Source organism: Atheta coriaria, unplaced genomic scaffold (assembly GCF_025399875.1).
Source record: "Atheta coriaria isolate IRGN ID8LTWV9N9 unplaced genomic scaffold, Caltech_Dcor_3.1 hic_scaffold_4_pilon, whole genome shotgun sequence".
In the NCBI taxonomy this organism is placed as follows: domain Eukaryota; kingdom Metazoa; phylum Arthropoda; class Insecta; order Coleoptera; family Staphylinidae; genus Dalotia; species Dalotia coriaria.
This window is the reverse complement of record NW_027045446.1, coordinates 1,099,380-1,124,371: the sequence shown is the minus strand read 5'-3', so window position 1 is coordinate 1,124,371 and position 24,992 is coordinate 1,099,380. Positions and strand designations below refer to the sequence as shown.

The window sequence follows — 24,992 nt, the reverse complement described above, 5'->3', positions numbered from 1 at the left end:
GTACCCTTTTTTTACAGTTAAAACATTGCTGTTACGCAATTATATTACAATTTTTGTATTTTAATATTGAATCACTATAGGCAACTTTGTATGCTTTCCCACTTTTTTAACTATAGTACTAACCAACAAATTTCAACACACTGCAATGAGACTTCTTTTATTAAATAATCACAGAAAGATATTAATTAATACGTATCAGAGATTATATTCACATACTTCTTTGAAGCCTCCATGGGATGTGTTATTCTTTGGCACGGATAACTTCTCTTTAGAAAGTCTTAAAACTCTTCACAAATCATCATTGTAAGTATGCAGCCCAGTATAAAAACACAAATAAAATCTAATTCCTGTTTTGTTTTAGAGAAAAAACTAGTCAGGTTATAAGAAAATTAGAGGTAGTAACCACTTCTAACAATAGTTATGTAAAAAAGTATGCTGAACATCATCAAATTCCAATTCACAACTGGCCATTACACTCACCCGAAGAAACATGCAAACAATTTCTAGTTGGAGTTGTTGTTTCATTTGGAAATTTAATTCCCAAGCATATAATAGAAGCATTTCCACTGTAAGCATATATATACTATTTATTTGTTTATATTTAAAATTTTATGGTTAATTTACAGTGGGATGATAAATGTTCATGCAAGTTTACTGCCAAGATGGAGGGGTGCAGCTCCAATAATCCATGCACTGGCAGCAGGTGATACTAAAACAGGTATAACAATCATGAAGATACGTCCGCACAAGTTTGACATCGGTGAGATAATCCACCAAGAAGAAATTTCTATTGATGAACAAATAAAAATGCCAGAATTGCACGATTCACTCGCGAAAATTGGTGCTAAAAACCTTCTAGATGTTTTAAAACATTCACCAAGTATTCTAGAAACAGCCAGGATACAAGATTCACACATTGCTACACTCGGTATGTTATAAATTCAGTTTTTAACTTAAAAAAAAAAAATATGAAATTTTTTTGTTATAGCACCGCGTATAAATTCCAAAATGGCCGACATCGATTTCACTCAGCAGAAAGCCAAAGATTTATACAATTTGAGTCGCGCCCTGACCGGTGTCTACCCACTTGTGACCAGTTATAAAGGTAAGCCTATTAAATTACATAATATTGCAAGTTATACGTGCACAGATGATGCTAAAACAATTGGGAGTGTAGTTTATGATAAAAACACTAAACTAATAAGTATTCGCGCGTTAGACGGGTGGATACACGTAGATAAACTAAGTGTTCCCGGTAAAAAGGTCATGAGTGCCTTGGAATTTCGCAATGGTTACTTAAAAAGCTGTCATGAGTCAAATTTCACCAAAAAATAAAATGTTGCTACTGTTACTGGTCGTAATTATGGTTCTACCAAGCAAAACTGAGCAGATTATTGCTTGCGCCAAAGAATTGGGCGCGGAATCCGACCCGAACCTGGATTTAATCGCAAGATTAAAACATCCGGGATATAAATGTCTACCGAAATGCATGTTTGCACATTTTGGGATGATAGACGCCAGTGGGAATATAAACGATGTAAAATTAACCGAAATCATTTCCTACAGCCCAGAAGGATATGAAGGGAAGATTCGTGGGTGTTTTAAACAATATGAAGACATTGGTGATCTGTGTGAGCGTTTTTATAAGACTAACACTTGTATTAATAACAAAAGCGAAAAAAATTAAGAATTAATCTTCTGGGTTGTCGTGTTTTTCTTCTACGACGACATCTTTATCGTTGTCAACGGATTTTTTCCGTAGCATGCCGGGTTTGTAGATTTGCATTGCTGGACGGTCCTTGTTACGAATCCTACGCTGGGTTCTCGGGTCGTTTTCCCTTGGTTTTCGTCCCGAACATTCACCATCTTCATCCTTCTGTGTGTTGTCCGATTTTTTGGCATGCTTTTTAACTTCTGGTTTGGTTTCTGGTTTTTCGCCGTTATCAGCGGCGCGTTTGGCTTCTTCTTTGGAAGCTTCGACGATTTTGCGTTCCTCACGACGTTCGCTGTATTTCTTCACCTTTTTCTGTTGCTCACATTTAACTTCCGGTTTTGGAGTGTTCTCAACGCGGAAATGTTGCTCTCGTTGTTGTTTTACATCCCTGTTACGATCCTCGAACTTGAATTTATTCTTCTTCTTGTCTTTATCGTCATATTTTTTGTTTTTAAATGTTTTCTCTTGTTTTGGTTTTGGGTCAACCTTCTCTTTTTTTGTTTCTGCAGTTGATGGTTTAGCTTCCACCGAAACTAAATCTTCATCTGTTTCTTTAAAGTTAAGTTCCTCAGTGTTATTTTTATTTTCTTTCTCGTTATCGCGTTCTTTCTGCTCCTTTTTGGCAACGTTTTTCTGTTTCTTTTCGTCTAGTCGTTTCTTCCTATCCTCTTCTCGTAATTTCTTCTTTTCCTGTTCTTTTTTGCGTCGTTCTTCGCGTTTTTCTTCACGCACACGCAATCTCTCAACTTTTCTTTGTTTTAAATAATCCAACAGAGGTGTGGTCATATCATTCTTATTCTCTGTGTTTGTCAAATTCAGATTGTACTCTGGTTTCTCCTCCTGATTGGGTTGTTCAATCAATGATTCCAGGAATGCTATGTAAGCTGGATCAGATTCAATGGTGGCTGTTTTTAAATCAGCGCGTTGTTTGCGTTTCTTGGGAACTTTTTGGAATGAGGCATATTCTACAACTGCAGCATATTCATGACCATTTCCATCAATGAAGACATAGTTGTCAAATTTTTCCTTAAAAATGTAAATGTCTTCTTGATTTGTGAAATTTACGTACACTCTGGCAAATGCATTCCCACCCAGGGAGTTGTCCCCTTTGATGGTGTAGATGTAATTGTAGTTTGGGATTGGAGAGACTTGATTCAGAAACTCTTCCTGGGTCATTGATGGTGGTAGTCTCCTGATTACAACCTTAGTTGCAGGCTTGTCCTTTTTGTCCACTTTGTTCTGGGATTGTGCGTCATTTTTGTCACGTTTTGTTGCTTCATTCTCCGTCAGTACCATTGCTGGAAATTGTTACAATATGTGCTAATCAGTGGTTCAAGTTTGGTTGATTTAACGAATCTCACCGTAGTTTTATTGCAAACGCAATAGCAATACTAACACCAAGGAGGTTATGATTAAACAAATGTATTTACTGACACGGTGTAGATATCCAGCTCAAAATGAAACTTGTCTTCTTGAAGTAATAATTCTGCAATAAAAACAATATCAAAATGTCTTTTCTAAATTCAATTCATTCTTGTTTTTCATTCTATATCTAGAGTTAGGTACTCTGGGGTAACATTCATGACTGGATATGGTAGATGTAAAGTCTTGGGTATTTGGGGTCTATTTGTTCTAAATGTTCTTAAGGAAATATTATGTAAATATATGAATTGCATATTCTCATTCGCTGTGCTTAAATCCTGCCAGAAACTACTTTTCTAACAGTTTTTTGTATTTCCTTGACACGAATAAATAAGAGCATTCTATGGCCATCTAGATTTGAGTCATTGTGTTTTGACGCAAATATGCCATTCATTTAGATAGGGTGGTGCATGCACACATTCGTGTACGTGTACACACGGACGCTGCCATCTAAGTGCGTGACCACTCACTGCCTCATAGACAATTCCGCACTGACACACATGCGCGCCACACTGTTTGAAACACTTTGTATTTTCGTGTGGTACCATAAAGTATCCTCAGATGGCGCGACGATGCAGGTTTAACTCGGAAATATTCCAACAAGTGTATTTTGTTTTGTTGCATCGGTGCGATAACGACGAGCAAACATTCCACACTTTCGGCTTGTGTTATTCTTTGATGTAAACTGGCTAAATTGCGTTATATTTCCTGATCGCCGGTGATAATTAGTGTTAATAAACGTGTTCGATCTGTTATCGCCTATTTATTGCGTGTATAGTCTTCGTGATTCAAATTTTTTTGTGTTTTATTTATTCACGGGTTTGTGAATCCGTTGCCGTCGGGCGACGTCCAGCCATATTTTGTGCACGCCAATAAATTAATTAACTGTGCAAAACATTTGTGTCATCAACAAAGGAGCATGGAGTGTGCTACCTGGTAAATATTGTCATTCCTATCATTATTATACGAATAACAGGAATTTTAATTCATAAATTGGGTTCCGACGGAACTCTGATTTATTTCAATAAGTCACGATATGCTGTAACTAATGTTTTGTTTCTCTTGTATTTCAGAATCTACCAATTTGCTGTCGATTTAGCGTGTGCGATAGACCAGTAAGTAAAATAATTTCATTATTTGTGCCGCTTATTTTGAAAGTGGCCTAACTCCATTTATCTTCAAATCGAGATATTGAAAGTTTTGCGTTTCAATGAATTTAAAATATACGTATAAGATACAAAGGAGTCATACTGCTTAAGCGTATCTTAGGATGTTAATTTACTGTTCCTGTTAAAGTAGTGGCAATTATTAAGTAAATAACGTGCGTTTCCTTATCAAGAATGGAGTTGGGCCACTTTCAAAATTAACAGCCAGATTCATTATAAAATTTGAAGATGCCCAAGTCCATTCAACATAATTTAAGATGTTTCAAATTGAAGAAAAAACGTCTTCGTTTCACAGGCAGCTTCGTGAAGTAATACATTTTGTTTGTTAAAATCTGCCAAACCCCAAAACTTCTCAAAAATATTCTTTCTTTCTTCTTCATTATAATTTTTGTGCACGCATTCCGACAACCACAATCTTTGGTTCGAAATTTTTTTCATGAACAATACTTCCGGTTTAACTGCAATATCTTTTTCCTGAATTCCGTTTTATCTTTCGCACTTTTTGGATATATGGTGCATCAATCTTTTCTCCATTGTTATTTGAATCTTCATCCTCTGACGAGGAATATTATTTTATAACTCTTTTTCTTATTCGCTTTTTTTAAATTATTAATTACTATTTCTTTTCACTATCTGAACTAAGTGGTCTTCTTCGGTTCTTCCTCATGCTTGCAATAATTTCTATAATTTAATATTAAATTTTAAATTTTATATTAATTAAACGTACAGGTTAATTAACTAACGCAATTGTCCCAAAAATGAGGTGGACTTGTAAATACTAATTAATTGAAATGACCTTCATCGCTGCTTTCCGACATTATCAATAATAAATACCTTGATGTAACTATAAATGGAGTTAGGCCACTTTCAAACCACACGGGTCAGTTATTCAATTAATTCGGAAAACCTATGTGTAAAAATGTACCGTATTTTCTCTGAATATAAGCAATCTGAAGTGCGTCACTGATAAATAACATGAAGTTGTACATGTAACCATGGTAACCGGCAAAAATTGAAAAACGGAGTTAGGTCACTTTCAAAATAAGCGGCTCATTTATAGAATTTGTTTGCCGTGTACCAAGATTCCAGTTTAGTTCCGTTTAGAATTACATAAACCGAATTTTAATTTATCATTAATTTCAATACTTGATCTAAATTGTGGGATTACTAATTGTATCATTTATAGATGGCCAAATCATAAAATAGAATTGTATTAGTTTGAAGACCGTTCTATTATCAGCGTTTGTGTATAAACAACTTTCTTATCGCATTCGCCGTGCGAGATGCTACGCGTAAGATTGTCGTCGCGCTGTCGCATGCAGCATATTTTAGTTTAGTTCTTATTGCAATAAGAACGTGCAATTCGCACACAAGGTCGCGTGCCTTCGACGCGCCGCCGGCTTTGCGCATCTATTGCTTTCTTGTCATAAACTGTCGCGTTGTTGCTTGCACTGTTTGTAGCCAGTTTCGTGCCGGTCTCTGGTTGGTCCAGACGTATTTCACGTGCCTCGTATTGTTTATCCGGACTTCTACTTTCCAAATTTGCATTATTCTCGTATTCGATCTTCAATCGACTATTTAATTTTTACTTGCGACTACAGTAATCTTATTTACTGTTTGCACGTTTATTATCCAATAAATTCCGGTTAAGTGTATAACGTAACCTACAAGATGTCGAGTTGCTGGGTGCATCGGATACATATCGCCCCATCTTGATTTGATATTCATCATTTGGATGACCCATCGTGCAGCTGCAAGTAAGTTTTAAATAAACATCGCAGATTGTTTGTTTTTCTCCACTGTGTGATTATAATATTACTAAATTATATGAAATATTTTTGTTTTAACATATGTTTTCTTTTTTTATTTCCAGTATTTGCAGTGCCTTGGAGTCCGATGAGTTCTGCATTGGTAAGTTTATAATTCAATTATATATTTCGTTTTAATTTCTGCATCGTACATTGGTTTGTATTTAAGCGAACGCGGTGTTATAGTGAGTTAGGTATAATTTTATTCAATCGCGAATATCTCGTAAACTAAAAGAGATAATTAAGATCTGATCACAGCGTCTTAATCTACGGAGTAATCTTTATCAGATAGGATAGTTAAAAGAGAAATATGAGACACAAAATTTTAAGTCATAAGAAAAATTGCCAAGGGGGTGCTTGATACTTTTTTCGACGATTTTTGATAATAAATATCTCTTAAACAAAAGCGATAGCTACCAACGAATTGTTGATTATGAAAGACTGGAAAATTGTCTATCAGATAAAAATATAAAATAATTATATTTCCTACAGTAAAGGTCGAAAACGCGACTAAAAGTGCTAAAAGTGACATTTCTCAATTTTTGCCCATTTTATTCAATCGCGAATATCTCGTAAACTAAAAGAGATAATTAAGATCTGATCGCAGGGTCGTAATCTACGGACTATTTTCTATAAGATACGATAGTTAAAACGGAAATCTGAGAGATAAAATTTTCACTCTTAAGAAAAAATTGCCAAGGGGGTGCTTGATACTTTTTTCGACGATTTTCAAAAATTCATATCTCTTAAACTAAAAGGGATAGCAACCCACGAATTGTTGATTATGAAAGATTGGAAAATTGTCTATCAGATAAAAATATGAAATAATTATATTTCTCACAGTAAAGGTCGAAAAACGCGACTAAAAGTGCTAAAAGTGACATTTATCAATTTTTGCCCATTTTATTCAATCGCGAATATCTCGTAAACTAAAAGAGATAAATAAGATCTGATCGCAGCGTCTTAATCTACGGACTATTTTCTATAAGATTGGATAGTTAAAAGAGAAATATGAGAGATGAAATTTTAATTCTTAAGAAACAAAATGCCAAGGGGGTGCTTTATCCTTTTTTCGTCGATTTTTGATAATTAATATCTCTTAAACAAAAAGCGATAGCTACCAACGAATAGTTGATTATGAAAGATTGGAAAATTCTCTTTGAGATAAAAATATAAAATAATTATATTTCTCACAGTAAAGGTCGAAAAACGCGACTAAAAGTGCTAAAAGTGACATTTATCAATTTTTGTCCATTTTATTCAATCGCGAATATCTCGTAAACTAAAAGAGATAATTAAGATCTGATCGCAGCGTCTTAATCTACGGACTATTTTCTATCAGATAGGATAGTTAAAGAGAAATATGAGACACAAAATTTTAAGTCATAAGAAAAAATTGCCAAGGGGTGCTTGATACTTTTTTCGACGATTTTCAAAATTCATATGTCTTAAACTAAAAGAGATAGCAACCCACGAATTATTGATTATGAAAGATAGGAAAATTCTTTATCAGATAAAAATATAAAATAATTATATTTCTCACAGTAAAAGGTCGAAAAACGCGACTAAAAGTGCTAAAAGTGACATTTATCAATTTTGCCCATTTTATTCAATCGCGAATATCTCGTAAACTAAAAGAGATAAATAAGATCTGATCGCAGCGTCGTAATCTACGGACTATTTTCTATAAGATACGATAGTTAAAACGGAAATCTGAGAGATAAAATTTTCACTCTTAAGAAAAAATTGCCAAGGGGGTGCTTGATACTTTTTTCGACGATTTTCAAAAATTCATATCTCTTAAACAAAAGCGATAGCTACCAACGAATTGTTGATTATGAAAGATTGGAAAATTCTCTTTCAGATAAAAATATAAAATAATTATATTTTCTAGAGTAAAAGGTCGAAAAACGCGACTAAAAGTGCATAAAAGTGACATTTATCAATTTTTACCCATTTTATTCAATCGCGAATATCTCGTAAACTAAAAGAGATAAATAAGATCTGATCGCAGCGTCTTAATCTACGGACTATTCTCTATCAGATAGGATAGGTAGAAGGGAAATCTGAAAGATGAAATTTTAATTCTTAAGAAAAAATGCCAAGGAATTGTGGTTTTTATTATAACATGCGAACGCGGTGTTAAAGTAAGTTCGGAATAATTTTCCCAGATGCAGAATTTAATTCTTTATCACCCTGTATTTGAGTTTATTGCGAGAAAATTCCGTAACGCGAGTTATAATGATATTTGTGTGTATACGCATATACGCAATAGTACTCGTTGCGCTAGGAATTGTACTTTCTTAATATTATAACACGCGAACGCGGTCTTAAACTAAGTTCGGATTGATTTTCCCAGATGCGGAATTTAATTCTTTATTTCCCTGTATTGAAATTTATTGCGAGAAGATTCCGTTACGCGAGTTATAATGATAGTTGTGTGAATAGTACTCGTAGTTTCATTAGTATACCGCGCGAACCGAATGCTGAAATTAACAACTGATGTAATGAATTATTATATTTTATTTTATTTTAGTGCACTTCAGAAATGTGCTATTTCAATTCTACACGCATATCGGGGTTTGTGTATAAACAAGTTTTTATATCGCTATAAACGTGCGCAATGCTGCCTCTCATGCTACGAACGTTCGACCGCTTCAGTCTGTTCTTACCTGCACGCGGCTCGGCATCATTCTTTCATTCATTCCGATAACATTACATTTTATTATTGATTAAAAATGAGCATTTCTAACGGCACCTAATGACAACAGACATGTAGATTGTTTTGCTAAGGATGATTTACACGTAAAATGATTATAAAACTGGTGTTTCCATGTGCGTGTCGGCTATTGGATTATTTCGATGTTGTGAATTGGTTTTAGAAATATGTATCCTATTCGTAATTTTAAGTAAGTGTAATTAACGACTGTCCTTGGCAGGATATTCCGGGAAAATTGAACAAATTTAAATAAGTGTTCATCATAGTGCGAGTTCTCACACACGTGTTGTTTTTTTGTTTCAGTACTTTCTATGATTACCTGATGCACTGGTAAGTTTGTAAACGTTATTACATTATACTTTCATATTTATCTAAAATTGCATGTAACGTGAATACCGTAACAACACAAAATTGATGCGTGCCGTCGGATGCGACTTGGATCTACCCGCAGAGTATGGTCATGTCAATCATCGGTTTACTAACGTGAAATTTTCCTTGCTTGCATTTTTATTTTTATTTCATAAATCTGCCGGCTCTTTAACGTATTTTCGTAGTTTGGCAATTAATTATTGAGAGTAATATATTTGTAAAATATTTGTAATATATTTGTAAAATGTAGCAATTTTCTTCTTGTATCACCTTATGTTCTACTTTTCCTTGCGTTCTAGTGTAAAACTGACTAAATTTGTCGTTTCTGGGTCGTTTTCTACTTAAACTTTGTATTTTATTTTTAAATTTAGGCATTTCCTGTTTGTATCACCCTGTATGTTTGTTTTTCTTGATTTCCTATTTTCTTTTTTGTACTATTGATTTTCTTTTTGTGATGTACTAATTTCCTTTTTGTAGCACCCTGTATATTTGTTTTTCTTGTTGTCCGTGAAAATTTAGCTTTAGTTGTTGTTTTAGGGTTTTCTTCTTTGCACTTTGAATTTTCTATTTGTAACACCCTGTATATTTGTTCCCATTTTCACTCACACAGAAAATGGTTTATTTCTTAATTTCTTTATCCCGGTAGTACTTTGCGAAGTGTAACTTGCTGAATTTTCTATTTGTAACACCCTGTATATTTGTTCCCATACTCACGCAGAAAATGGTTTATTTCTTAATTTCTTTATCCCGGTAGTACTTTGCGAAGTAACTTGCTTGCGACGGCTAGGCAGGTCGTAAGACCTGTTTCAATATGGCGACATGTATTCTGTTGACTTGTAAAATATAAACTTGTATTCTATTGTTAATAAAGAAATAGTAAAATATATTGACTTCTTTGATTTGTGTACTTCTTCTATCATTTCAGTAACAGGTCTCTAAGAGAGTTCCCTCTCTCAGGGGATGATCCCCACTATAAAAATTGTTAAGGTATCCTGTGTGATTTATGTGCTCCTTCTTTCATTTCAGCTACAGGTCAGATCTGGTAAGAATATTTTTAAGTGTCACCTCTCTTGAGGCGACTTAAAACTTAGAAATATTTTTACAAGACCTTATAAGGATTGTCCTTATAAGGAGTTCCCTCTCTCTGGGGGTGATCCCCCACCATAAAAATTGTTGATATGCCTGATAATTTCGGGGATGAAGCGCAGAGACATCGTAGCTGTAGGTTGGGCCGGGAGCAATGGAGGCACCGAAGCAGTAGACTGTCTTATAACGACACGTGCCAAAAAAATTAAAAATCTGATTCCTCCTCTGTTCTCTTTCTTCTATCTCCTCCTCTTCTCTACTCTACTGTTCTCTTCCTTCTATCTTCTCCTATTCTCTACTACTACTCCTTCTTCTTCTATTTCTCTGTTCTCCGTTTCTACACTTGCTCTTGCTTTCTTATTTCTTCTTATATTGCATTCATTTGTATTTCAATTTCTCTTATATTTCGTTGCAATTCATATATGCAACCCAAATTACACCTGATATTTTTATATTTGAGAAAAATGCCTTCCACACCTGAGATTCGATCCGCGTCTGCTAGCATGCCAGCAGGTGCACGTCTCCACTCGACCACCGAGTGTTTTTATTGTTGTTATTTGATTCTTCTATTTATGATTCTACTTTTATCATGTTTTTAAAAACAACAACACAATTCAAGTAACAGTTAGTTATCTTATACCCGCTGCTCACACATAAGACTTATATGCCATATTATTTAAAACTGAAAACAACAAAGAGGATACCACAGAAAAATATGTTTTCAAGTATATTATTAAATTGACTTTTATTGGAGCTCATACAATCAAGGAAGCACTTTGTAATAGTTTTTCTTTAACGTGTGGTGAAACTATTTTCAATAGCTGTGTACAAATATGATTTTGTATCTGTAAAAGTAAAAAAATGAAACAAATTAATACTTGATGTTACCATACACCTTTGTTCTTCTATCCATAAACTACGCTTTCACAAGTTTCCTTATTTTGTTCGGACGGTCAACACGCGTGGATAATTTTCACAAATTAACATTCGATCAATTTTGATCAATAAATCCCAAATGAAATTCGTAGCCACTGAACGAGATCCGGCGGCCGCCGTCATGCACGTGCATCGGCAGTCGATCGATAGCATATCGAATTTAAAACCGATTTTTTAAGCGCACTAAACCCAAGAAACGCGAGAAATCACCACGATGCTCGACGGATGGCAAGTACTCGTGCACACTGCACAACACCGCACGACTGTCTAAACAGGAAAATAGCCATAGCCAGTCATTCTTGATTACGGTGATTTGTATCCCGAGACTGTAACTGATACCGAATTAAACTGTAAAGCAAAACGAAATACGACGAGAGTTGCGGCATGGCGGAGAAGAAAAAAAACGCGTGCAGCCTTTACCACAGCGCGGAACGTACTGAGGTGGTGAGTGAATGAATGGAGCGAAAGTAGTAGTGGCAACCGAAGAAAACTGTTGCAAGCGCAGCACTAGCGCCATCTAGTTGCGAAGTGCCTAACTAATAAAAATAGAATAGCAAATTACAGTTTTCTGCAATCTTAACTACATAATAACAGTACACCACTAGATGGACATAGCGAAACAAAAAGAAAATAAATACTCATTCAAACAAATTATGCGAGATAGCAAGAATACATAAACCCGACAAATTAGAGGTTAACTTGGCTTGCAGTAAACAATTTACTAATTATGTCGATTGAAATTGAATCAGCAGAGTAAGTAACCCACGTATATAACATAATACATCTTTAAATAAATGTCTACTGCTTACTTTTAGCGTGATACGTCTAATCCAGCAGTATTTGAAAGAAAGCAATTTATACAAAACTCTACAAACCCTACAAGTAAGAAAATGTTAAATACAAGTAAATTAAACAAAAACTACTTAATTACTATTAATTTCCCAGGAGGAAACAGGAGTGTCCCTGAATACAGTTGATAGTGTAGATGGCTTCTGTTCAGATATCAACAATGGTCATTGGGACACAGTTCTCAAAGCTATCCAATCACTCAAACTTCCTGATAAGAAACTAATTGACTTATATGAACAGGTAAGAATAGTATAAATCCATAAGTATCTAATAACAACATCATAAAAATGCTTCTAGATTGTGCTAGAACTAATTGAACTCCGAGAACTCGGCGCGGCGCGTTCTCTCCTCCGTCAAACCGACCCAATGATAATGCTTAAACAACATGAACCAGAAAGATACATACATTTAGAGAATCTCCTCGCCAGGTCCTACTTTGATCCCAGGGAAGCCTATCCGGATGGTAGCAGTAAAGAAAAACGTCGTGCAGCAATCGCACTGGCGTTATCCGGCGAAGTATCCGTCGTGCCATCATCTCGCCTACTCGCCCTGCTTGGACAAGCATTAAAATGGCAACAACATCAAGGATTACTACCTCCCGGCACCACAATTGATTTATTCCGTGGCAAGGCAGCAATCCGCGACCAGGAAGACGAACAATTCCCAACGCAAATGGCGAAACAGATCAAATTCGGGCAGAAATCCCACGTGGAATGCGCACGATTCTCACCGGATGGACAATACTTAATCACCGGAAGTGTTGACGGCATCATTGAAGTCTGGAACTTCACCACGGGTAAAATCCGTAAGGATTTAAAATACCAAGCGGCTGATAACTTCATGTTGATGGAACACGCCGTGCTCTGCATGGCATTCTCCCGAGACAGTGAAATGTTGGTCAGCGGGTCGAAATCCGGGCGGATAAAAGTGTGGCGCATCAGTTCCGGGCAATGTCTACGCAAAGTAGAGAAAGCGCATACAAAAGGCATCACCTGTTTACAATTCTCCCGGGATAACAGCCAAGTCCTCAGTGCTTCCTTCGACCACACCATCAAAATTCACGGATTAAAAAGCGGGAAGATGTTGAAAGAGTTCCGCGGACATAGCTCATTCGTAAACGAAGTAATCTACACGCAGGATGGGCATAATATCCTCAGCGCCAGCTCGGATGGCACGGTGAAAGTCTGGAGCATCAAAACAACCGAATGTATCAATACTTTTAAAAGTATCGGCGCCAGTGATACCACCGTGAATAATATCCATGCATTCGCGAAGAATAACGAACATTTCGTCGTTTGCAACCGGACAAACACCGCGGTGATCATGAATCTATCCGGGCAGATCGTGAGATCTTTCTCGAGTGGAAAGCGTGAGGGTGGTGACTTTGTCTGCTCGACGGTGTCACCGCGTGGTGATTGGATTTACTGCGTCGGCGAGGATTTCGTTTTGTATTGCTTCTCGACCAACTCGGGTAAACTGGAGCGCACGTTGAATATTCACGAGAAGGACGTCATTGGGATCAGTCATCATCCGCATCAGAATATGATATGTTCGTATAGTGAGGACGGATTGGTGCGTTTGTGGAAACCGTAGGTTTAATATCATCTAGCAATAAATACAAATAAAGACTACAGCTATGATTTACACATATAACACATATAAAATTTGATAATACTTTAGGACATAAGTACAAACATACAACTAGACTTACTACGTTTACTTTGTAACAGTTTAAGGCATTGCGTGAATGTTTTACGTTTATAATATAAACATTTTTCATCAAAATCACAACTTTGAAGTGTTTTCATTAAAAATTTCGAGAGGTTAAGTTGACTTAAGACACCAGAACTACAAACACTACCCTTTTACCCAATAGAACTTGTAAATTACGACATATACCAATGCAAATACCTTTATATATTGAATAAAATGTTCACTTACCTTTTACAACACTTATTTGTTTACTGTGGCAACAAAACAAACAATAACCGGCAGGATAACTGAGAGTAGAGATGTGCGTAGTTGCGCAGACGCACCCGGAATGTGTTTCGTCTTCTCCATCATCCAATAGAAGGCGTCCATCTTGTTCTTCTCCTTTAATTCACGCCCGACAAGGTCACGAATCCTTGTGTTGTAGTCATTCAACCATTGACGCTTAAATTTAATCACAAATTATGATATTTATAAAGATTTTAGATGAAAACTTACATGTTGATAGGTCAATAAATCAATATTAATCAATTTGGGTTCAAATGGTACGAGTGTCACATCTTTAAACCCGAGGAAAGCTTGTCCACTTATATGCTTCAACCAAGACTTCTTGATTACTTCGAGAATGTTTTCTAAACGCACACCGAATTCTCCTTCCAGATAATAACCTGGTTCTAATAGAAAAAACAATAATTAACAAGAAAAACATAATATTTAGTATTTTTACCATTTGAAAAAAATATCCTCTGCGGAAGTGTTGTTGGCGTGCGTAGGAATTGTAATCCAACGAAATAGGAGCTAAAATTAAAAATCAATAAAAACAATGAAAAAACATTCAATATACTAAAATTTTGATAATTACGTTCGTGTACACCTAGAAATGATCCAATTCCATGCCCGGTACCATGCATATAGTCCAAACCAACGTCCCACAATGGCGCCCGCGCCATTACATCCGCCACTGATGTGCGCATATTCGCTGGAAACGTCAACCGCGATAATTGAATCAATCCCATGAGCACACGTGTGTATGCATTTATTTGTTCTGCTGTAGGTTCACCAAAGTGTAATGTTCTAGTAACATCTGTAGTGCCATCTAAAAATAAAAATAATTATAAAACAATGTAAGAAAAACAAGTATTTAATCTAAATTTACCATAATATTGTCCTCCTGAATCGATAACAACCGTACTATTACTAAAAATCTTCATATTAGTACTATTCGTAGGTTCATAATGCGGTAAGGCCCCATTTGGACCGAAGGCAACAATAGTTTCAAAACTATTGCCAAGGCTGAAGTTCTGCTCGAAGCGAATGAGATTTATGATATTCGCCACTGTGATTTCATCCCAAGTATCACCAGCCGCATACTATTAAAGAAATAATTTAAAATTAATAATATTTTGGTTTTTTGAAGAAAAAAACATACCCGACGTTCTAAATACTCTAAAAATTCACACATCGCAGCGCCATCTCGAATATGCGCGCGTTCCATACCAGCAATCTCAATCGGATTCTTCCTAGCTTTCAACGCAATAATCGGAGAAGGTTTACTGACACGTTTCTCCTTCGGAATCAACGAAGCAATGGCCTGACTCGCCCCGTCACTAAACACACTTATCGACGGTACCAAAACATAGTCCCATGCTTGTGTTTTCGTTGGTAAATCCGTCCAGATTTCTTTATAATCATGTACACTACAACACAAAACATAAAATCAATATAAAACAAATATAATACATAAATAAACAAAAACTTACATAACTGACTCACGATTCACCCCGTAATGAATGCGTAGATACTTATCGACGCCATTTTTAACCAGTTTATAACCATCAACGTAAAAATGCACGCTGGTGTTACTCAAAACCACATAACTCTTAACAAACGGATTGTAGGAATATCCCTACCACGAATATTCAACAACCAAGCAATTTCAGCTAGACTGGTGACCACCATAGCGTCAACACCAGTATAATTCAACTCCTGCCGAAGTTCCTCAACCTTATCTGTCCAATTCCTGCCTGAATATTGAATATCCAAGACAAAAGCGTCCTTCTCCCGTATGGTATCCTCATGGCCAAACCACACCTCATCCACGAGGTTGACACTAATCGGGACCAGCTTCAGCGTGGAATTCTCCAGATCCAACTCGAGGTTGGTCCATGCTGCGGCTGAGACCAGCTTAGGGTCAGCTCCAATGCGTCCATGTGGTGGTAACACCCTCTTTAACCATTCTGCTTTCGTAGGTACTTTTGTTTGTGTTTCACGCATCAGTAACCAGTCACAGTTGAGTTGATCATCTGCTTGGAGATGATACCTGCCGTCTGTCCATAGTGCAGCGTGGGTTTGTGTAACAATGGCGTCGCCATTACTTCCGGAGAAGCCGGAGATGTATTCCCTTCGGCGGTCGTAAGGAGCAACGTATTCAGTTTGATGCTCATCGTCTGAGGTGATGAGATAGGCGTCAATGGCGCGATCACGCAGGACGGTTTCGGTGAGCATCGCACGGCGGAGGAAATGGAGGCGGCCGGTGGTGTTGACGCGGCTTGGTGGTTGAGGGATGTGACCACGTGTGGAGCATGCACGTCGGAGGCGACCGGTGGAGCGGAGATCATCGTCACTGCCATTTGTTGATAGGAAACAACAAACTGAAATTTAAAAATTTTTTTTAAATTTTTAAACATTTTGTTATAAAATAATTAATTCTATGTAATTAATGTAAAAATTTTATTTAATTTAAGGAATTATTTGAATGTGAAGCTTATTCTTAAAGTACAGCTCCTCTAGCCGCTGATAACCTGATAGCTTGTTGACGTCATTTTCCAATAGCGCCTCTCTGTCGCAAGCGCCACGAGTATTGATTTTTTTCTTCTTTCTGCGCGGCGCATACAACTCGAAAGCTCTGAGGGCTATGACCTTATTCCACCTTCCACACGCAACCCGACTATGCACATCACACCACACCACGCCTACAACTCAACTCCACTCCACTCCATTCCTACAACCACCTTCTCTTCATTCTGTGTTCCTGCTGCGCGGTTGACGTCATTTACAATTGATGGACGCCCACGCTCTCCACATGAACCCTTCTTCTTCGCCTCCTTTACATTTACATTCAAGATTATATAAAATATTCTTCGCGTAGGTTGGGAAGAAGACGCTGTGCGTTTGTTTACTCTAGATGCTCTTCGCGCGTCTGCGGTCCTGGTTGGTTGTTGACGTCGTTTCGAGCCTGAGCAGCCAGCGCCCCCGAGAGCACCCGCCGTGGGTCATGCAAGGTCACTTGTAACGCGTGTAACTAACCTAGGGCACGTCGGATGAGACCGTCGACATCGACATGCTCATGTAATCCTGATACGCCGTTGACGTCATGTGACTGCCGCTCAGGGCCATGCGGGCAAGACGCGAAGGTGTCCGGACCTTCCGCAACACCAAATGGATCAACCCTATTCAATTCTGCCGGTTTAATATATGTAGTAATACACCGGTAGGATAGGATACTATTGCGTGACAAAAACAATATATTTATATCTATTCCGTCTAGACTCTAGAGGAGATTGATTATTGTGTGGATGTGTGTGTGTAGGGGTGGAATGTGAGGAATTTAATGATTTTGTGTGCGCGCAGGGCGTGGGAATAGCTCCAGAATGACGTCAACACCCTATCAGGAACGCAGGATGTTGAGGAGCATAGTATTTACACCCAGCCCTACAATGTGCTTCTATTCTGTGTGTGCCTACTCTTTTTTCCAGTATTAAACAGTTAAAATTTAATATTAATAATATTTGTACTTAAAGTAGTCTTAAGTACATTAAATTATTATTAAAAATTATTTATTAAAGATTAATATAACATAAATTATTAATTAAAGAATTAAAATTCATTTAAATTTATTTTTCTGTGACTTTACTTAGAAAAGTTTGTTTTTTGCGTAAATTTTGCTTGTTTTTTGTTATTTTTTGTGTCCTGTGAGGCCCAGAAAGGGTTAACTACTCGGGTTGACTCAACAGGCTCTCATGAAGCATCTCAAGATGTTTTCCTTCAATTCTATTAACTCAGCCATAGATTTATAAACAATTTACATCACTATAAATTGTTTTTTTACAGCTGTATTTACTTATTTCTTTTTTTTATATTACTAAAGAATAAAATTAATATTATGAATGCATATAAACTTGTTTTTATTAGTTAAGCGCGCAGTTTTTTATTCAGGGCGTGGCATTTTCGGACAGGTCGCTGTATCAGAGCAGCATGACTTCGAGGATGCACCGGTTCGCCCCTTTGGCCGCGGCCAAAGTCTCAAGTCTCAAAACACGTCTTCAAGCTCTCACTCAAGCTCACGCAAAGAAGACCCGACAAGAACAAAAAGAGAAAAGAAGAAAAGAAAAAGACTTGCACTCTACTGAATTTTAAAACTGCCAACGTATTTTTTTGAAAGTTAATAAATAATTAATTAATAATATTATTATTTAATTACTTATTTTAATTTATTGATATTGATTGATGAAGAGTTAATAAGGTGACAATTCCCCTGCTCCCACGACTTGCCCGAGTTTCGAGTTTCGTTCGACCGTGGACGTCGAGAGAGCACAGCTGAAAGTATCGGAAAATAACAGGAATACAGGAACAACTGCTAGTACCCGTACTAAACGCCGCCATTCATCAAATACCAACCAGTAATCAATTGTTACAATCTTCACTTACAATCAACCAAATACTCAACTAAATATCATTTATAATCCACTTTTTATTACAATTAATCATTATTAATCGCATAAAATTAAAGAAAAACTCAATTAAAATTATTACTCAGTAGTAAATTCAAAACTGACTTAAACTTAAAACTATATTACTACTAAGGCGCAATACGCACACCAATCTATATTTATATTTCTATTCTGAAAGCTTAGAAGCTTAGAAGCTTTGCGCAAGTCAAAAATTTCCCACGTGCTCTCCAAACCGCTTGGAAAATACAAGCAACAAGTGTGTCCCCGCGCAGGCTGTCCTCCGCCGGCGGCGGCAGCGTGGCGGTGGAAAATTTTCCGCTTTTCAGCGTGCGAGCTTTCACGTGCGCGAGGTCCACGCTATCAGGCGCACATAATCCCGCCGCCGGCAAACGGCGTCCACACTGCCTCCATTCCCACCACCACCACCACCTCTACAACAAGCGTCGCGACGCCCAATCCACACCAAGCTCCCGCTCATTGGCGCACAATTTCGGATCAATACTCACTGCTAGTAAGAGCGAGGTGGGAAAATCGTGGATTATTCCCGGCTAAGCTTCGTAAACTTGTAGGCGTGGGAGCTTTACGCGAGATTCACGTCACAGGCGCGCATAAAACACACGGGATACACATGTACGGATCAAGGGATACAACAGGAAGAAAAGCAAAGCATTTAAAGCATATAAAAGCATTTAAAACAAAAATAATTAAATCTCTGCTCTCGGATCACTCTTCGGATGATTATACTTATGCACAGCATCGGCAATCAACGCCCCCAGAGTAAGATCCACCTGCTTGAACCCATTAATCATCCGTTCCTGGATAAACCCAGCCGCGTTCCTCAAATCATAAGCGACATTATCCACCAGCCTAGCTTTTTCACCCTCGGGCAACACACGTTGATATAAAACCCTCGGCTGGGTGTAATTATCCTCCAGGGTACTAGTGTCGGTCCTCGTAGTGTCCCCAACCAGTCTAAACGAAGGTGTAAGCTTTTTAGCTCTTAGTGAAGCTTCAGGACCATGAAAACTATTCGGATGATAATTGGGAGCTCCGCCTTGACTATCAATAATATCCCGTCCACTGCGGTTGAAATTCATGATGGGGACCAGTGGGGCATTCACTGGTAACTGTTGATGGTTAACCCCCAGACGATATCTATGTGTATCCCCATAGGAAAACAGCCTTCCTTGTAACATTCTATCTGGAGACGCATCAATCCCAGGGATGAAATGACTCGGGTTGAACGCAAGTTGTTCAATTTCAGCGAAGTAATTCGAAGGGTTTTTGTTCAAAGTGATTTTTCCAACTGGTATAAGAGGAAAATCCGCATGGGGCCATGTTTTGGACACATCGAAAGGGTCATAGGGTTGTCTAGATGCTTCCTCAGGAGTCATCACTTGGATACTCAACGTCCAACTTGGATAATCCCCTCGGGCTATGGCATTGTACAAATCCCTCACACTATAATCCGCGTCAACTCCAGCGAGGATCCTGGCTTGATCCGCGAAAATATTCCGTATACCTTGGTCAGACCTATAGTGGAACTTGACCCAACTCACTTTGCCATCTGAATCAATCATGGAGAAGGTATTAGATCCATACCCATGCATGTATCTATACCCATCGGGGATACCTCTGTCCGAGTAGACAACCATCACCTGATGCATGGATTCGGGTCTCAACGAGAGAAAATCCCAATACGCATCCCAGTTTCGTATATTGGTAACAGGATTGCGTTTCTGTGAGTGGATGAAACTAGGAAACATCACGCTATCCCTCACAAAGAACACCGGAGTGTTATTTCCAACCAGATCCCAGTTACCATCCTCTGTGCGGAATTTGATAGCAAATCCACGTGGATCTCGAACTGTATCAGAGGATCCCGATTCGTTGATGACCTGTGAGAAGCGGGCAACCAACGGGGTGCGTTTACCAATTGTAGAGAATATTTTCGCGCAGGTGTAAGAGGTGATGTCGTGGGTTACTTCAAAGTATCCGAAGGCTCCGCCGCCTTTTGCGTGTACAACACGTTCCGGGATGCGTTCGCGGTCAAAATGGGCGAGTTCTTCTACCTGGGTGATGTCTTGAAGCAGGATTGGACCGTGGACACCCACTGTGAGACTCGCATCTTTTTCTGGGATAGGATTACCGGAATCTTCGGTGATTATTTGGTTGGTGTCTTGGTTTTGCCGGCGTATTCACGGAGCTGGTTGGCTACGGCTTCACGTTTTGTCGAGATGAGCGGCATTTTACTTTTGTAACTTTTAATTAACACTTTATTATGTTGTTAATAATATTAAAATGGCGATGTGAGGCTTTTTATAGTCTTTTGTTGTTGTTATTAAAGGAAACAAAACCACACGATTTTTATTTAGTTTATTTAAGTCTAAAAAGCAAGTCGATGAACTTAAACATAAAATCAACTTGCTTTGTGATAATAACACAACACAATATGCATAATTACCCGAGCGGTTTATTAGAGCAGCATAAGAACGCACAGGGCAAGTATTCAAGCGCATACAAGCAGGGCCCCCCGACCATTTTGTTTGTCTCTCTCTCTCAGCGCGCCGAATCTCCTAATAGCGCCGCTTGATCGAACGGTTAACAGGCGCAGCATTCGCCGTTGTGAGGCGGTAGTTTAAAATAAAATATTCCGAGGGCTAGCGCTCTACGCGCGCGGCGTGGTATTCCGAAGCTTATGAACTCCTACTATCATCAAGTCTCGCATGGAATAATATAAAGAAGAAGGTTATGAAACAACCAAACTTGGATTTGGTGTTGGAGTTGGTGGAGATTTTTTAAATCGTAGGTGGGGTGTATGGTATGCAACAAGAGTAAAAAAACGAAACGATTTGTAAAGCAGACATTGCAAAATAAGGCCCGCGCCGTCGCCGGCAGACAGAACCGCGAGGAGGTGAAGAACGCCGCATTCCGAGCATACCCAACATTCCACAAGCGCAAATTATAAAGAAACATTTGTTTAAATTTAATTTTCTTACAATTACAATAAAATTATCGTAAGAAAATTAATTAAATCAATAAAAATTAAAATACTAAAATTTACTTTTACATTTTCCGTTTTTTTAAAATAATTTTTAATTGATTTTACGACTCTCCCTCCTCCGTTTCGAAATCTCGCCCGTGCGCACTCATGCGTGAATTTATTGGAAATCAATTCCATATGACTACTAGGAGAGCAGAAGTACCAAAGAGAAGTGGAAAAGAGGGACGCGTAGCACAAGGCAGAAAAAAACAAAGCCAACGAGTGGAAAAGAAGGAGAACCGTGCATGGTTGGCTTGGCAACTCCACCAAACAACTCCTCCTACTCGTACTTTGTGAGCGGCACGCGGTTCACGCTGCCAACGACGGACAGCGGCCACCACATCGGATAAACGGCGATCAAGACACCAGACGCGTGGAGAAGGTAAAGGAAAGAATAGAAATATCGCGACTTTGTTCGCAGCGTTACTCGCGCGTATTAAGACTACAGAAGAATGTCTCTATTGGTATCAGACAAGGATATAACGTTAGCAGGTGTAGGTAATATACTACAAACTAAAAGAGTGTGGTGAGAAAAGTTGTGAGACGTGCTTGACTGACAGAAGTTGCCGAAGTTGCTGGGTTTCGCCACTGGGAGCGCAGAATACTACAGAGGTGAATTTACACGTTGAAAATTGATAATATTAACTAATTTTTGTTAAAGTTAATAAATATTATTAAATTAATATAAAAATAAATAATAAATAATTATTTTTATATTATTTTGATTTTTAGTTATTTTTTAAAGAAAATTTATAAATAAAATTATGTGGATTGAATATTGTGGAATGTGGAATTTCAAGTATGCCAGGCCAAGCAAAGGGGTAAGACAAGAGTGAATTCTACCGACGAGGCGCGCAGAACGTCGAAGAGGCGCAGGGCGTGCATGCGAACGACTCTCGCGTGCAGCGGACGCACTTTCTCATCTTCCTTTTCTCCTAGTCAAAGACTCGACTGCTTTCCGACGCGGCGCGTGCCTGCAAGCAACTTATTTATCCCTCCAACCAACTCTATTAATTAATAAAAACAAAAGAAAAACACACCACACCACAATCCGCGATGATTGTAGAATTAATTATTAATTACAATCGTGGACAGCGGCACGTGACGCGTGGCTCGCGCGGAATGCCTACCAGAGTCGCAGGATGCTGGAGAGGCGGCAGATAAACTCACGCAAGCGATGCTAGCGCCCCACTGTATATAATAGACAAACAAAGCGCGCGTGTTTTATATCCTACTTCATTAAAATTTATCACCCACACTATAAGGGTTGGGAATCGAGGTCAATGTGACATTTTACACTAATGAAATTCCAGTTCCAACGCATCCGCATATCAAGGTGACCTTCCCCTGATAATAATAATAATGATAATACTAATAAAATTATCCGAGTTTAATGCACATTTTATTTCTTATTTTATTTTTATTTTTATTTTATTACTTAATCATTTTATAACCTAACCTCGCATTTTATATACGTAGCTATACGTGAATATAAAGCAAAGCAAGCAAGGAGTGGCCTTTACAAATCAGATGCGCTGCAAATGACCTATCTCCTACTGAATGTTTCCGCTGTTTACTATGTGCGCGTTTTTAAAAGCAGGAGTGAACGGATGGTTGCCACTCGCATGAAAACACTTTGTGTATGGGGAATAGGCGCAGCACAAAATGCCGCGGCGTGATTGTTTCGGTTTTCATAAATGCTACGGACGCTACTACGAGTCAAGTCAGGAAATGATATTGCACGCGCTGCACAAAACATGCAATAATAATAATAACCTAGTTTTAGACACTTGTATGTCTATAAAGAATAATTTGTATAGGCAACACACTCTACGCGACTTGTAAAAATAAATATTTATTAAAATAGGCATAAATATTTATCCGTCAGTTAAAATTCAGTGGAATTTACTACTGTATAAATAGGTCATTGCCATTTATACAGTTTTGGAATATTTTCAAAGTCCGCCAGCGTGAAATTTCAATGCAAACGTCAATTCCACAGATTACATCATAAACCAGGCCAGAAAGACACCGTAAACATGAAAAAACATCGAAACATCACTCGAATGATGCGTATTTTTAACTCGCGCGTTTATTTCACGCATTTCATACCATGCACTTGATCTATTCAAGGTTTTTCCAACCAAATATAACCTCAAATCTAAACTATTTCAACCTCGTTTAGTTTTTGTGCCTCCTAAATGTTTGTGTGTGCGTTGAATCTTAATTAGTTAATTAATTGTCGTACACTTCACACACTCGAGCGGATCAAAGGCGACTGCATAAAAGGTCGTCAAACGAAGCGTGAGCAGCATAACACAACAAAACCCAACGTTTTACTTTTACGAAATGAGCCGCGACCGATTGGAAATACGCTGTGACGGCATTACTCACGCGCTTATTTTGTTTTAAACTATTGCGAACATAAATATAGAAGAAATACGAGAAATATTTTGAGGTTAGAATCCAAAGTGTTTGTGTGGGTGTACGAATGCATACTGGGTTGCCTATAATAAAATATGACCAGATAGCTGCTTCTAGAAGGTGTAATAGCGAAGAACGTGAATAATTCGTGAAATTTGGCCGGCCAAGAGCTATTTTAACGCATCTGACACTCATTTTTCACGCGCACACACACCCGACATGCGTTACGTGCTTGTAGGATGCGCAACAATAAAAAAACATGACTTTTCTTCAAAAAAATTCCAAAAAAAATCAAAATAATCACTAATCTAGGTCGTCAAATTAATAAAATTACTAAAAACGGTCGCTAAACAAGTTATTTAACACTTTGAAAGTGAAATGTTGAAACTAGAGCAGAATTTAGGCATAGAATTAATGAATTGCTTACCGAAACAAATGAATATCACGAAAATTTGTGTGGAATTCCAAGTGATGCGCGACATGATGATTTTGTTGCGCGTTACATTACATACACACTGATTTTTTGTAAATGAGGAAAGTATGAAACTTTGCGTTCGTTTTTTCGCGCTTGGCGCACGTCGCGACGTCTTGTTTTTGCGATATGCGCTATAAATGTGTGCGGTGTGCGGACGGCGGCATCGAGACAAGCGGCGATCGTGCGCACCGCCGCGCAGAAGCAGATTTTGCGTTTTTTGAGGTGCGCCATCACCACGCACACGACTTCCGTGTGTCGCTTTCATTAAATTATAACATAACATAGATATAACCTGAGTTAATCGTCTATAACCTACAAATTCGAGGTTGTGTAGGTGTAGGTATTATTTTTATTGCAGTAATTTAGTTGGAATGAAAATGTACTCACCGAAAATGGCCGATGAGATGACAAGGATGATGCGCACGACGTCATAGCCTGTTGTGAGGTTACCAAGTTATTACAACACAAAATTCAAAAATGACTGTTTAACTGTCAATATCAACGGAAATTTATACTTTAAAGTATTCTATACTGATTTATG

At 37.9% G+C, this 24,992-nt stretch overlaps 5 protein-coding genes across 8 annotated transcripts; 2 read left to right on the top strand and 3 right to left on the bottom strand.

Annotated features, from left to right (window-relative positions):
• Window positions 1–104: 104 nt before the first annotated feature.
• Window positions 105–9,447, top strand: LOC135790106 (methionyl-tRNA formyltransferase, mitochondrial). 4 transcript variants are annotated; one of them, XM_065300159.1, is made up of 8 exons: window positions 105–303; window positions 362–568; window positions 627–928; window positions 989–1,105; window positions 4,210–4,251; window positions 6,176–6,213; window positions 9,133–9,159; window positions 9,281–9,447. In XM_065300159.1, exons 1-5 carry the CDS (start codon window positions 146–148, stop codon window positions 4,233–4,235), a joined length of 810 nt encoding a protein of 269 aa, XP_065156231.1. In that variant the 5' UTR covers window positions 105–145; the 3' UTR covers window positions 4,236–4,251; window positions 6,176–6,213; window positions 9,133–9,159; window positions 9,281–9,447. The 4 variants fall into 4 exon arrangements, with proteins under 4 accessions (XP_065156231.1, XP_065156230.1, XP_065156229.1 ...); XM_065300158.1 differs by having other exon boundaries at window positions 9,133–9,447; XM_065300157.1 differs by lacking the exons at window positions 4,210–4,251; window positions 6,176–6,213; window positions 9,133–9,159; window positions 9,281–9,447 and adding an exon at window positions 1,567–3,227.
• LOC135790105 (UPF3 regulator of nonsense mediated mRNA decay) lies at window positions 1,624–3,217 on the bottom strand. Its single transcript, XM_065300155.1, has 2 exons — window positions 3,076–3,217; window positions 1,624–3,012 (listed from the first exon to the last, which is right to left on the bottom strand). The coding sequence occupies exon 2, from the start codon at window positions 3,008–3,010 to the stop codon at window positions 1,691–1,693; it is 1,320 nt and encodes a 439-aa protein (XP_065156227.1). The 5' UTR covers window positions 3,011–3,012; window positions 3,076–3,217; the 3' UTR covers window positions 1,624–1,690.
• A 2,418-nt stretch (window positions 9,448–11,865) lies between the features above and the next one.
• On the top strand, window positions 11,866–14,021 carry Smu1 (Smu1 spliceosomal factor). Its single transcript, XM_065301597.1, has 4 exons — window positions 11,866–11,973; window positions 12,036–12,102; window positions 12,166–12,309; window positions 12,367–14,021. Exons 1-4 carry the CDS (start codon window positions 11,948–11,950, stop codon window positions 13,660–13,662), a joined length of 1,533 nt encoding a protein of 510 aa, XP_065157669.1. The 5' UTR covers window positions 11,866–11,947; the 3' UTR covers window positions 13,663–14,021.
• On the bottom strand, window positions 13,647–24,585 carry LOC135791257 (xaa-Pro aminopeptidase ApepP-like). Its single transcript, XM_065301602.1, is given in 10 exon segments — window positions 13,647–14,223; window positions 14,278–14,453; window positions 14,507–14,515; window positions 14,518–14,577; window positions 14,642–14,875; window positions 14,936–15,149; window positions 15,209–15,476; window positions 15,540–15,678; window positions 15,681–16,430; window positions 24,404–24,585. Coding segments are annotated over 10 exon segments (2,106 nt in total). The 5' UTR covers window positions 24,459–24,585; the 3' UTR covers window positions 13,647–14,022.
• On the bottom strand, window positions 18,510–20,772 carry LOC135790286 (catalase-like). The gene is given in 2 exon segments (XM_065300471.1): window positions 18,510–20,680; window positions 20,683–20,772. Coding segments are annotated over 2 exon segments (1,542 nt in total). The 5' UTR covers window positions 20,758–20,772; the 3' UTR covers window positions 18,510–19,213.
• Window positions 24,586–24,992: the final 407 nt, after the last annotated feature.